Below are 14,672 nucleotides of genomic sequence, written 5' to 3' on the forward strand. Positions count from 1 at the left end.
AACTAGAGAGGCCAAGGAGGAGTGCGGGGGCCACAAAATGGGCCCTATAGAAGGAGGGACTGAGGAGAATTCCATATCCACATGAGGAGGAATATAAAGGGGAGGATGAGAAAAAGAAGAGCGAACGAGCTCTAATAATCCAGACGAAGGAAAAGCTTTATAATAAGTGTGTAAATCCGGAAACACAAAACCGCTGTCTAATGTCTTCAGGGTGAGCGTCTATACGGGACACGTGGTCTCTTCTGAATCATAACAAAATTACTAAATAACCATCGGATAGAAGAAAAATAACAATTCCGTACTATGATAGGGACGGACTGTACAAATATAAAATATTATTGGTAAATATAAGATTTAAGAACCTTTTTCATTCCAATCCACAACATATATGGGAATTTACGAGCGTGTAACTGGGTCTTCAATCCGTGTAATAATGGCGCAAAGTGTGAAGTAAAGAGATCTTGTACCAGATGTGATCAGATCTCTAGGGATTTTATACCCCGGGGAGGACAAAGAAAAGGAAAAGAATTACACCGATGTTTACTGAACCCGGGGGGCGCTGACATATTGACGACTTCACATATAGAAAAATGGATTTTATCATCGGAGACCGAAAATAGACGTCAAGACGGGAAACGCTGGTCTAGGGTTTGTGATAAATAAAAGTATCTGCAGCGTCTTATGTTCAGAAGAGACGATCTTCAAGGGAGACGCGCGGATCCTGTCTGATGCCTTGAATTAAAGTCTCTATAATCATAATGAGAAGGGGGCGGGGACAACACTGACGTGTTACATTCCCTATATACAACCTCAGGGACAATATTACATTTATTATAAGTCCAGTGTGCAGAGATGAATGTAAGAATAATAAATAATATAAGAAAGAAAACGTTTATTAACAATTGGTAACAAGTTTGGAGATGCAGTATATGATATATGTATAAATGTCAGATATCCTATGTACATGGATAATATATAGATGTTATCTGCATCATTTATTGCTCTGAATTGACTTCTCTCCTGAGTGAGTTCTTTTATGTTTAACAAGATTTGATTTCACAATAAAACATTTTCCACATTCTGAACATGAAAATGGCTTCTCCCCTGTGTGAGTTCTTTGATGTTGAACAAGCTTTGATTTTGCAGTATAACATTTTTCACATTCTGCACATGAAAATGGCTTCTCCCCTGTGTGAGTTCTTTGATGTCTAAAAAGACTTGATTTCTGATTAAAACATTTCCCACATTCTGAACATGAAAATGGCTTCTCCCCTGTGTGAGTTCTTTGATGTTGAACAAGATGTGATTTCTCCGGAAAACATTTCCCACATTCTGAGCATGAATATGGCTTCTCCCCTGTGTGAGTTCTTTTTTGATGTCTAAAAAGACTTGATTTCTGATTAAAACATTTCCCACATTCTGAACATGAAAACGGCTTCTCTCCTGTGTGAGTTCTTAGATGTTGAACAAGTTGTGATTTCTTAGTAAAACATTTCCCACAATCTGAGCATGAATATGGTTTCTTTCCTGTATGAGCTCGTTTATGTCCAACACCCCTTCTGTGACCTTTATTTTGGTGAACATCCTGTGATGACTGAGAAGACAGGACCTGTATATAAGGATGAGATGACAGATCTTGGCTGTGAAGGGCTGAGGGTGTATCTGGGATAATGGAATGTTCTTCATATGTATCTTGTGTGATATCATCATCTGCTTTATAATCTGAAGATATAAGATTCTCCTCTGATCTCCTGCTACAAGAATCTGCAGAGAATAACACAGATTTTATGATCAGTATTAACCCCTTAACAACCCAGGAAATTTAAGCTTTTGTGTTTTCCTTTTTTTACTCCTCTCCTCATAGCCATAACTATTTTATTTTTCCATCTACACTGGAGAGTTTGTTTTTTGTGGGACTGATCTTACATTGTATTAACACCCTTAAAATAGAAGTCAGGTCCATACAATCACAACAATATCTCATTTGCATATTTTTTGTTACATTTACTAATTTTATAAACAATTCCAACAAAGATAGCTTAACAATTTTACACCAAAAAGTGAATATATTATTGGAGAGTTTCATTTACATTTAACATTTTTTACACTTTTTGATTCCTCTAAAGGACTTGTATGAGCAGTCATTGGATTGCTCATACAGATCAGTGCAGTACATATTTACTGCATTGATCCATTAGAGCCGACTATAGACAGGCTGTATCAATGGCAGTCCTAGCAAAGGCCTTGGGCTGCCATGACGATGGATGGGCCCCCCATGTTCGCTCCGTGGTGAGCCAATCCTGACCACTGCACCACCAATGATTCTTACTAAGGCTGTATAAATGCTGATGTCAGCTTTGACAGTAGCATCTAAGTGGTTAATAGCCAGCACCAGAGATTGCTCTGTGTCAGCTATTAGCTGCGGTCCTCAGTTGCTGAATGCAGCCAAGATCCACCTGGTATAGAGAGGGCTCGAGTCCCGGGGCCACCCAATACACCCTAAATGGCCTCATAAGGTAAATAAACATCATGGGTAATTAACCTCTTAAAAACGCAGGGCGTACCTGTACCTGTAACCCTGCACTTGCTCCCCTGCTATGACGCGGAGTCACGGGCTGACCCCGCGTCATAGCAGGTCAGTCCCCGATGGCTATCAATGGCCGGGACCCGTGGCTAATACCGGACATCACCGATTGCGGTGATGTCCGGTATTAACCCCTTAGACGCATCGATCAAAGTTGATCGCCATGTCTGAAATGAAAGAAAAAGCTTCCCAGCAGCTTAGCGGTGCTGATCGGGATCACCGCTATGCTATGGCATAACATTATACAGTGTCTGCAATCAGAAGATTACATGTAATAGTCCCCTATGGGGCGTAAAAAAATTTGTAAAAAAAAAAAATAAGTTAAAAAGAACGTTAATACAGGTGATTTAACCCCTTCTATAATAAAAGTTTGAATCAGCCCCCTTTTCCCATTTAACTTCACCAGGACCAAGGGCGTACAGGTATGCCCTGACGTTCTGGGACTTGACCAAGGGTGTACCTGTACGCCCTGGACCCGTTAATGGGGTTTAAACCACTCACCAGCAGAGAACGGGTTAAACCCGGTGGGTCCCGGTTGCTACGGGCAGCCAGGACCCACGGCTAATGCCGGGCACCGCCAATACCGACCATTAACCCTTTAGACGCCGTGATAAAAGTTGATTACAGCATCTAAAGTGTGGGCTTAACAGTGCCGGTTAGCTCAGTGGAGCTGATTGGGACATCGGCGGTGAAATCGCAGGTCTCGATCAGCTGACTGGACAACGGGAGGGTCCTCACCTGCCACCTCGTCGTCCTTTCGGCGATCTGCTGCTCCAAGCAGAGCACAAAGAACACTGATCAATGCTATGGCATAACATTGATCAGTATAAGCAATCAGAAGATTTTTTTTTTAGCCCCCATACCAAGCAAAGTGTAAAAAAAAAAAGTTAATAAAAGTGAATTAACCCCTTCTCTATTAAAAGTTTCAAATACCCACCTTTTCCCATTTTTTTGTGTAAAATGTCAGATCTATTAAAATATAAGGTTATCTAAACCGCACGGTTGATGGCGTACACGTACAAAAATACCAAAAATTTTGCATTTTTGGTCACTTCAGATACCATAAAAAACTAAAAGTTTTCAAAGTGATCAAAAAAGTCCTATCAAAACAAAAATGGTACCAATAAAAACTAAATGCGGAAAAATAAAAATGTTATAGGGGTCAGAAGATAACAATTTTAACCCCTTGGGGACTCAGGTTTTTCCATTTTTGCACTTTTTGTTTTTTCCTCCTCACCTTTTAAAAATCATAACCCTTTCAATTTTGCACCCACAGACCCATATTATGGCTTTTTTTTGCGCCACCAATTCTACTTTGTAATTACATCAGTCATTTTACCCAAAAATCTACGGAGAAACAAAAAAAAATCATTGTGCAACAAAATTGAAAAAACAAAAACAAAAAAAAATATGCAATTTTGTAAACAGGTATACATTTTGCTATGGGGATTTGTTTGTACTCTGGACAGTTCCTGACATGGACAGAGGTGTCAGCAGAGAGCACTGTGGACAGACAGAAAATAAATTCAAAAAGAAAAGAACTTCCTCTGTAGTATACAGCAGCTGATAAGTACTGGAAGGGTTAAGATATTTAAAATGAAGTAATTTACATATCTGTTTAACTTTCTGGCACCAGTTGATTTAAAAAAAAAATAATAATTTTCACAGGAGTACCCCTTTAATCCTTCCAGTACTTATCAGCTACTGTATGCTCCAGAGGAAGTTGTGTAGTTCTTTTCTGTCTGACCACAGTGCTCTCTGCTGACACCTCTGTCCAGTGTGGTAATACTGAAAAGAACTACACAACTTTCTCTGCAGCATACAGCAGCTGATTAGTACTGGAAGGCGAAAGACTTTTAACCTGTTAAGGACCCATGGCGTACCTGTACGTCCTGAGTCCGCTCCCGTTCTATAACGGGGGGCCACAGCGGGTCGGGCCCGGGCTCTAACAACGGCCGGGACCCGTGGCTTATAGCGCGCGGCATTGATCGCGGTGCCGCGCGCTATTAACCCTTTAGACTAAAATGAAAGTGAAACCATAGCTCTTCTCTGCGGGCGTGTGCGCCATTTTACATTCATTTTCGGCAGTCGCAGCTGCCGATGGCACTTCGCCCGCTCCGTCCCCCGGGCGCATAGGAGCTCACTACAGGCGGCGTGTGCGCTCGGGGTTCGGGTGCCATTACTAAGTCTCTCTGTATTTCTTCGGCGGCCCGGCGGACGTTAGCTCCGCCCACCAGATCGCATAAGCTCTTCAGCAGCGCGAACTGAGCCACCAATCAGCGCTGTGCGCGCGTTTGGGGCCATGCAGGGGCCAATCACAGCGCCCTTGCATCTGACCCGGCCTCTTCCTTCTATGGGACGGCGTCTTTCTCTCTCCTCACAGCCACGGTGCAGAGTCCTCACAGCAGCTGCCTAGGGACACAGACTTGGGTCAGACTGTTCATTTTTTGCTATGTCCGTGCCCAGAACTGTCCCTCCCTCTAAACAGATATCTGGAATATTAGTTACCCATTACACTTGTAAAAACTGCTCTGCAAAAATGCCAGGTTCTGCTGAACCCACTTGTTCTGCCTGCTCCACTGATCCCCCAGACCCCCCTGCTATTTCTAACCCAGGTGCTCTTTCAGACCCGGTGGGTTCGGCCGCCCCTCCAGCCTGGGTTTCCTCCCTCTCCCAGTCTATAGCCTCTAACAACGGCTGGGACCCGTGGCTAATAGCGTGCGGCATTGATCGCGGTGCCGCGCGCTATTAACACTTTAGATGCGGCGTTCAAAGTTGAACACCGCGTTTAAAATGAAAGTGAAACCATGCTGGTTAGCTCAGGGAGCTGTTCGGGATTGCCGCGGCGAAATCGCAGCATCTAGAACAGCTTATATGACAACCGGAGGATCGCTACCTGCCTCCTCGCTGTCAGATCGCCGAATGACTGCTCAGTGCCTGAGATCCAGGCATGAGCAGTCAAGCGGCAGAATCATCGATCAGTGGTTTCTTATGAGAAACCACTGATCAATGTAAAAGATCAGTGTGTACAGTGTTATAGTCTCCTATGGGATAACAATGATCAGTATAAGAGATCAGTGTGTGCAGTGTTATATGTCCCTATGGGATAACAATGATCAGTATAAGAGATCAGTGTGTGCAGTGTTATAGGTCCCTATGGGATAACAATGATCAGTATAAGAGACCAGTGTGTGCAGTGTTATAGTCTCCTATGGGATAACAATGATCAGTATAAGAGATCAATGTGTGCAGTGTTATAGTCCCCTATGGGATATCAATGATCAATGTAAAAGATCAGTCTGTGCAGTGTTATAGCCCCCTATGGAATAACAATGATCAGTATAAGAGATCAGTGTGTGCAGTGTTATAGTCCCCTATGGGATATCAATGATCAATTTAAAAGATCAGTCTGTGCAGTGTTATAGCCCTCTATGGGAGCTATAACACTCCCTTAATAAAAGTTTGAATCACACCCCATTTCCCATTTAAAAAAAAAAAAAAAACAGTGTAAATAAAAATAAACATATGTGGTATCGCCGCATGCGGAAATGTCCGAACTATAAAAATATATTGTTAATTAAACCGTGCGGTCAATGGGGTACGCGTAAAAAAATTCCAAAGTCCAAAATAGTGCATTTTTGGTCACTTTTTATATCATGAAAAAATGAATAAAAAGCGATCAAAAATTCCGATCAATACAAAAATGGTACCGATAAAAACTTCAGATCACGGCAAAAAAAATGAGCCCTCATACCGCCCCATATGCGGAAAAATAAATAAAGTTATAGGGGTCAGAAGATGACAATTTTAAACGTATTAATTTTCCTGCATGTAGTTAGGATTTTTTCCAGAAGTGCGACATAATCAAACCTATATAAGTAGGGGATCATTTTAATCGTATGGACCTACAGAATAAAGAGAAGGTGTCATTTTACCGAAAAATTTACTACGTAGAAACGGAAGCCCCCAAAAGTTACTAAATGGCGTTTCTTTTGTCTCACAATGATTTTTTTTTTCGTTTTGCCGTAGATTTTTGGGTAAAATGACTGATGTCATTACAAAGTAGAATTGGTGATAAAAAAAAAATTAAGCCATCATATGGATTTTTAGGTGCAAAATTGAAAGAGTTATGATTTTTTAAAGGTAAGGAGGAAAAAATGAAAATGCAAAAACGGAAAAACCCCAGGTCCTTAAGAGGTTAAATAGAATAATTTTACAATTCTAAATAACTTTCTATCCATCGAAGTATCCCTTTAAAAAAATTCCATAAAAAATTATTACAGTCGGTGACTGAGCAGAATCTGTGACTATTCTCTGCATTTAGTGGTTACTACTCACCTGGGCAGTTACCTGTAGGAATGTCCTCCTTATACTGCTCATCACCGCTCACATCTGTCTCTTCTTCTTCCTTTACGTCTGTAGCATTAACATAGACAAGATCTTTCCCTGTAGGAATGTCCTCCTTATACTGCTCATCACCGCTCAAATCTGTCTCTTCTTCTTCTTCGTTTATGTCTGTAGCATTAATATAGATTGAATTTTTCTCTGTATGAATGTTCTCCTTATACTGCTCATCACCGCTCACATCTGTCTCCTCTTCTTCCTTTATGTCTGTAGCATTATTATAGATCAGATCTTTCTTAGTAGGAATGTTCTCCTTATACTGCTCATCACCGCTCACATCTGTCACTTCTTCTTCCTTTATGTCTGTAGCATTAATATAGATCAGATCTTTCCCTGTAGGAATGTCATCCTTATACTGCTCATCATCGCTCACATCTGTCTCTGCAGTATTAATATTGTTCGGATCTTCACCCTGATTCATAAGATGTGGAAGAAATATTGTAAAAGTCATCAGACAGTAGGAGAAGTCACGTGGGATGTTATAGATGAGCAGGAGACAAGGAGTCATGAAGGGTGAGGGGACTGACCACAAGAGCTTCACAGCCCTTCTACAGATCATAGGGAATATCTCCATCTACCTGATCATCCTGTGGAAGAAGAGGACGGGGACACCTCTCTGGTGCTGTTCTCTTACTGGATCTGACTGTAGGGAACACATACAGAGACTGAATTCATTCTTTACATACAAATAATGAGAGGACGTGTGTATATAGTCATGTCTATTACCTGGTGATGTGAGGGGCTGCTGATCCTCCATCATGACCTGATCCTTGTACTGATCCTTGTGTCCTTCTACATACTCCCACTTCTCCAGGGAGGAATGGACCGCCACGTCCTGACACCTTATAGGAACCTGACACATAATGATACAGTCATCACCCCGACCCCTCCAGTGGTGTTACTGTATAATATCCCAGCATTCCCAGCAGTGTCACCTCTCCAGTCATCACCAGTCCCCTCCATTACTGTATAATGTCCCAGCAGGGTCACCTCTCCAGCCATCACCAGACCCCTCCATTACTGTATAATATCCCAGCAGTGTCACCTCTCTAGTCATCACCAGACCCCTCCATTACTATATAATGTCCCAGCAGTGTCACCTCTCCAGTCATCACCAGACCCCTCCATTACTGTATAATGTCCCAGCATTCCCAGCAGTGTCACCTCTCCAGTCATCACCAGATCCCTCCATTACTATATAATGTCCCAGCATTCCCAGCAGTGTCACCTCTCCAGTCATCACCAGACCCCTCCATTACTGTATAATGTCCCAGCAGTGTCACCTCTCCTGTCATCACCAGACCTCTCCATTACTGTATAATGTCCCAGCAGTGTCACCTCTCCAGTCATCACCAGACCCCTCCATTACTGTATAATGTCCCAGCAGTGTCACCTCTCCAGTCATCACCAGACCCCTCCATTACTGTATAATGTCCCAGCAGGGTCACCTCTCCAGTCATCACCGGACCCCTCCATTACTGTATAATGTCCCAGCAGTGTCACCTCTCCAGTCATCACCAGACCCCACCATTACTGTATAATGTCCCAGCAGTGTCACCTCTCCAGTCATCACCAGACCCCTCCATTACTGTATAATGTCCCAGCATTCCCAGCAGTGTCACCTCTCCAGTCATCACCAGACCCCTCCATTACTGTATAATGTCCCAGCAGTGTCACCTCTCCAGTCATCACCAGACCCCTCCATTACTGTATAATGTCCCAGCAGGGTCACCTCTCCAGTCAGCAGCTCCATCATCTTGTTGATGAGTTCTCGGATCTTCTGTTCATCCATTTCCTCATGTATCAGGGAGTGAGGTGGGGGCCCCGGGATTGGGCTCAGGGTTTTTCCCCATCCTTCACACACAGGGGCCCGACAGCGCCCACTAGAGGACTTCTTCACTACTGTGTAATCCTGTGTATTGAGAGACACATTAATATCACTACATACATTCCCAGAATCCCTCACCTCTCCAGTCATATCCATCTGTTATTCCATAGATAAGAATGAGGTCATGTGACATCACTCCCAGAATCCCTCACCTCTCCAGTCTTATCCATCTGTTATTACATAGATAAGAATGAGGTCATGTGACATCACTCCCAGAATCCCTCACCTCTCCAGTCATATCCATCTGTTATTACATAGATAAGAATGAGGTCATGTGACATCACTCCCAGAATCCCTCACCTCTCCAGCCATATCCATCTGTTATTACATAGATAAGAATGAGGTCATGTGACATCACTCCCAGAATCCCTCACCTCTCCAGTAAGCCGGAAGAGTATCTGTAGGGTGAGGTTTATGATCCTGTCGGCCATCTTGTTCCTGTCTCTCTCCATGGTTGATGGGTCATCCAGGAGAATTCTCTTATATAGAAGATATCAGCAGAGGATCCTGGATTGGAGAAACCTGAAGGGAAGAAGAGGAGACGATGATAAACCGCACCAGATTCTATGGAGAAATAAAATCCATTTCCTGGAGATAATCTGGGGAAACATCTGAGGAGACATTATAGGAGTTTTCAGATTTCTCTATAAAACAAAATCCATTGTCCGAGGGCTGTAAAATAAGAGACTAGAGCGCACTCCCCTTTCCCGTCCAGTGGTGGCGCTCTGGTCCTCCAGGTCTTCTGAGGTCGCTCTCCCTGCTCTGCTGAAGACGTTGTGAATCCATTTCTCCTAATCTCTGAGGCTGCGGTGTATTCAGAACGTCTTCATCAGAGCAGGGAGAAGAATAGAGGGATTCAATATGACATTGTCCAATGAAGAATAGTGAAATGTGTCCACTAGGGGGCACAATATACATCACAATTACATCAGGATTTTATGTGATTTGTGATATGTCCCCCCGGAAGAACCTGCTATTACCTGCAGCAGAGGCCGAGCATCATATACCGTTACACACGCAGGGTCTGGGCCTCCACCGGAGTCAGTGTTTCCCAAGCAGGGTGCCTCCAGCTGTTACAGCATTTGGCTGTCAGGGCATGCTGGAAGTTGTAGTTTCACAACAGCTGGAGACACGCTGGTTTGGAAACACTGTCTTAAGTAATAATAGGGGCGCGGGAGAAACTTAAAAATCCTGATGCTTACATAGTCCTGTATGGAAGAAGTGGCTGATACCCGGAGAAAAGAGACTGACCAGGTGACAGGATGGGCGGGTAAGTGACCTGATACCTTCACCATCCAGACATCCCCTGGGGGGCAGTATAGGCAGGAAATCAGGCAAACAACCACTGGTCGGCACAGCGCTCCCTAGAGAAACAACTGTACAGCGCCATGTCTAAGCCACGCCCACCTACATTATTTTATTACAAAAATGGGATATAAACTCATTAGTGGAGGGGCTTCTATTACAAACCCTGAATAACGCTCTGCCATAGTGATCAGTGTTATCGGTGCTCGGCTTATACAGGCTGCGGAGGTGTCTGTATACTTAGAGCACCGATCTGAGCACAGAGCACGGTAAGGGGCCCTCCGGCCGTCATCTCAGCTGATCTAGACTCCGCCCCCCAACAACTGCATTTTACTAATTTTAGATCCTGCAATCGACTTTGATCATGGAATCTAAAGGGTTAATGGCGATGAGCGTCATTAGTGGTGAGTCCTGGCTGCTTATAGCTCCTGAGCTCACCTCAAAGTCCCATATGGGGCACAGAATGTAAATATACATCGTCTCCTTAAGGGTTAATAATAATCATCCCCAATAATCCTGATCTGATGGTGACCGCACACACATACCTGTATCTGTAGAGGAGCCGTGTGCTTACAGGACCTACGATGATGTCACCGTCATGTGATCAGTCACATGGAGGAGGAGGAGTCACATGATCAGGGGCTGCTGCTCTGAGAGATCTCCACACACAACACAATAGCAGTGACTGCCCCACCAGGAGCTGCTCTGTATCTGCTACATGCTGGAGGTGTAGGACCTGTGATGATGTCACAATCATGTGACCAGTACGTTTGGGGGGCAAAATTTAGCTGTATAGATGTGACTGTGGCTGAAGGACCTGTGGGGAGGATCATGTGACAGGAGTGGGCGGCGCTCGATAGTGCAGGATAGAAGAGATGGTGATTGAAGGACCTGTGATAATGGTCATGTGACAGCAGAGTCCTGCATACACTGAGCAGATGAGCCTAGAGCAGCAGCCCCTGATCATGTGACTCCTCCTCTTCCATGTGACTGATCACATGACGGTGACATCATGCAGGTCCTGTAAGCACACGGCTCCTGTACAGTCTGCAGGTGGAGGTATGTGTGTGGTCACATGTGGAGGCTGTTAGATGTTTTTTGTTTTATTAACCCCTTCAGGACCCAGCAGTTTTGTGTTTTAACCTCTTAAGGACACATTGATTTCTCATTTTTGTGTTTTAAGTTTTTTTCTCCTTGCCTTCTAATAGCCATAACACTTGCCATTTCCTCTTTACAAACCCATATTTTTATACAATAATATATGTATCAGATTGTCCTACCTTGACCCCTATAACTTATTTCGTATACAGGGATGTATGAAAGTCATTTTTTGTGCCCTGATCTGTAATTTATATCGGAACCACTTTAGTTTTGATGACACTATTTGATCGCTTTCTAAGAATTTTTTTCTGGACCATGAAGTGTTAGTTTTTTTTTTACGTTTACGCCATTGACCGTGCGGTTACACATATGTTTAGGTCTATTTTTGTTTACATTATTTTATTTAAAAATAATTAATAAAAAAAATCGGTAAATGGGGAAGATTCAATTGTTTATTAGGGGAGGGGCTTATTCACATTAAGTTAATGTTCTTTTTACCTTATTCCCAGTTTTTTAGTCCCTGTAGTAGACTATTACATGGAATCTATAGATTACATACACTGATCAATGCTGTGATGCTGAGGCTGCCTGCAGGATTGGAGCGTCGTTCAGACAGCGTGGAGTGAGGTTAGGGACCTCCACCCGTTCTCTCAGCTGACCGGGACCCCGCTATTTCTCTGTGGGTGTCATTATCAGCTCCACTGAGCTACCGGAAATAGATTTTTGGCATTGGTGATGTCCGGCATTAGCAATGAGTCCCAGATGCTGATAGCAGGTAGGTCCTAGGGGCTATGAATCGTGCTGAACTCCTGACTGTGCTTCATAGACTGGCAGCGGCCTCCCCCTCCCCTCCAAATCTTATCACTTTAATGACAGGAGTCCCTGCACTGAAAGGGATTTCCTGCACAAGAGCAGAAGATATGTCAGATTTGATGCGTCTCCTGCTCCGGAGCTGGGCCCATGGCTATACATTATATACCTCCTGCCCAGTCATTCATGAAGGAGTTAAATGATGGTGATGCATTGACACTTAATTTTTTTGGGGCCACACACTATACAGATAGCTGCTTATTGTCCCTTCTACTCGCTGGGATAAGAACAACCAGTCTAGCTAGGGTTAAGTGGCGCACAGCACTGCCAATTCTATCCTTAGGGGCCAGACAGTAAGCAGCCATCTATATAGTCCCGGGGGAGGGGAGCAGTGATACTATGAAATATCACTTAACTCCTTACACTCCATGGGACGGGCACTTTGGGTATAATGACCTGAACTGACAGCTGGATCATCAGACTTGCGGTCAGTTCGGGACATGTGACCATAATATAGAGGATCTGCCCCGACAAGTATTCACCTCATCATCCGAGAGCAAGAAGATAAATCATGTGCAGGAATATCCCCTCAAGTGTCTCCATATAACATCCTGGAATTGTATAGAATTAAATGTTTATTCACAATACAGGTTCCTATAAGGTGTCAGGACGTGGCGGTCTATTTCTCCATGGAGGAGTGGGAGTATGTAGAAGGACACAAGGATCAGTACAAGGATCAGGTCATGATGGAGGATCAGCAGCCCCTCACATCACCAGGTAATAGACATGACTATATACACACGTCCTCTCATTATTTGTATGTAAAGAATGAATTCAGTCTATGTATGTGTTCCCTACAGTCAGATCCAGTAAGAGAACAGCACCAGAGAGGTGTCCCCGTCCTCTTGATGAACAGAATATGGAGGACATTCATACAAGGAAAGATCTGATCTATATTAATGCTACAGACATAAAAGAAGAAGGAGAGACAGATGTGAGCAGTGATGAGCAGTATAAGGAGGACATTCCTACAGAGAAAGATCTAATCTCTATTAATGCTACAGACATAAAAGAAGAAGAGACAGATGTGAGCAGTGATGAGCAGTATAAAGAGGACATTTCTACAGAGAAAGATTTGATCTATATTAATGCCACAGACATAAAGGAAGAAGAAGAAGAGACAGATGTGAGCAGTGATGAGCAGTATAAGGAGGACATTTCTGCAGGGAAAGATCTGATCGATATTAATGTTACAGACATAAAGGAAGAAGAAGAGACAGATGTGAGTGGTGATGAGCAGTATAAGGATGACATTTCTACAGAAAAAGATCTGATCTATATTAATACTACAGACATAAAGGAAGAACAAGACACAGATGTGAGCGGTAATGAGCAGTATGAGGAGCACATTCCTACAGTTAAAAATCAGATCTATAATAAAACTACAGACATAAAGAAAGAAGAAGAGACAGATGTGAGCTGTGATGAGCAGTATAAGGAGGACATTCCTACAGGGAAAGATCTGATCTATATTAATACTGACACAAAGAAAGAAGAAGAAACAGATGTGGGCAGTAATGAGCAGTATAAGGAGGACATTCCAACAGGGAAAGATCTGATATATATTAATGCTCCAAACATAATAGTAAAAGCAGAAGAGACAGATGTGAGCAGTGATGAGCAGTTTAAGGAGGACATTTCTACAGGTAACCACCCAGGTAAGTAGTGATCACTAAATACAGAGAAGGGTCACAGATTCTATTCAGTCACCGGCTACAATAATATTTTAGGGGAAGTAGTGGTGTAACTAGAATCTCTGGGACTACAGGGAAAATTTTGCAATACCATCCCCCTCCCCCAAAACATATCTCAGGCTGGGGGCCTCCCAGCTCTCTAGGCACAAGTGACCTCCTCTCTGTGCAGGGTTTACTGTCAACCACTGCATGAAGAATTGCCCGACATGTCTCTCCATGAATCTCTATGGGAGAGCCAGAGATATACAAACGGGATGCCAGGCAGGAAATGGCGGGGGTCTCAGTGGTCGTACCCCTCACGATCAGACATTTATCCCCACAGTGGCTAGGGGATAAGTACTCATGTAAGAAGTGACCACGGACTGTAAGTGTTTTGACAGAGGGAGGGAGCTCTCTCTGTCTTCCCTGCAGCGCAATCGTGGGGTGCTGTGTGTTATCCCTCTGTCTCTCTCTCCTACAACACCGCGCAATGATTGCAGGGTGCTGCTAGTTACCTGGACAATCGGGGGTCTTTACAAGGACCCCCAGGTCTGCCCCGGTTATTGCCAGAGGCACATCCTGATATGCTGTCTGCTAGTGTAAAACTGTCAGGCAGGATATAACTGCAATGCTTTGGAATACTAAGTGTAAAAATAACAGCCGCAGCAGTGATCTCTCCCTTGTGACTGTCGGGGGCATCCGCGGTGTGAAATACTCTGCGCTCTATGTGACCCTACACTGCGTCCCGTTCATACTGCGTTTCAGCGTTATGTTACAGGTATCCGTCAGCATCACGTCAATAATAATGATTCTGACATATACTGTAGCAGCTCCAGTCATTTCTGAA

At 43.6% G+C, this 14,672-nt stretch overlaps 2 protein-coding genes across 3 annotated transcripts in view; one reads left to right on the forward strand and one right to left on the reverse strand.

Annotated features, from left to right (window-relative positions):
• The window catches only part of LOC130298118 (uncharacterized), a 78,164-nt gene that overhangs the window by 51,407 nt on the left and 12,085 nt on the right, over positions 1 to 14,672 (forward strand). Inside the window, 2 exon segments of the mRNA XM_056551014.1 lie at positions 12,653 to 12,869; positions 12,953 to 13,810. Coding sequence (XP_056406989.1) covers positions 12,653 to 12,869; positions 12,953 to 13,810 — 1,075 coding nt within the window.
• On the reverse strand, positions 648 to 10,860 carry LOC130298121 (oocyte zinc finger protein XlCOF7.1-like). Of its 2 annotated transcripts, none has more exons than XM_056551018.1 (7): positions 10,727 to 10,860; positions 9,251 to 9,398; positions 8,721 to 8,900; positions 7,715 to 7,841; positions 7,567 to 7,631; positions 6,935 to 7,400; positions 648 to 1,764 (listed from the first exon to the last, which is right to left on the reverse strand). In XM_056551018.1, exons 2-7 carry the CDS (start codon positions 9,326 to 9,328, stop codon positions 992 to 994), a joined length of 1,689 nt encoding a protein of 562 aa, XP_056406993.1. In that variant the 5' UTR covers positions 9,329 to 9,398; positions 10,727 to 10,860; the 3' UTR covers positions 648 to 991. The 2 variants fall into 2 exon arrangements, with proteins under 2 accessions (XP_056406993.1, XP_056406992.1); XM_056551017.1 differs by having other exon boundaries at positions 6,923 to 7,400.

This window comes from Hyla sarda, assembly GCF_029499605.1.
Source record: "Hyla sarda isolate aHylSar1 chromosome 1 unlocalized genomic scaffold, aHylSar1.hap1 SUPER_1_unloc_22, whole genome shotgun sequence".
NCBI classification, from domain to species: domain Eukaryota; kingdom Metazoa; phylum Chordata; class Amphibia; order Anura; family Hylidae; genus Hyla; species Hyla sarda.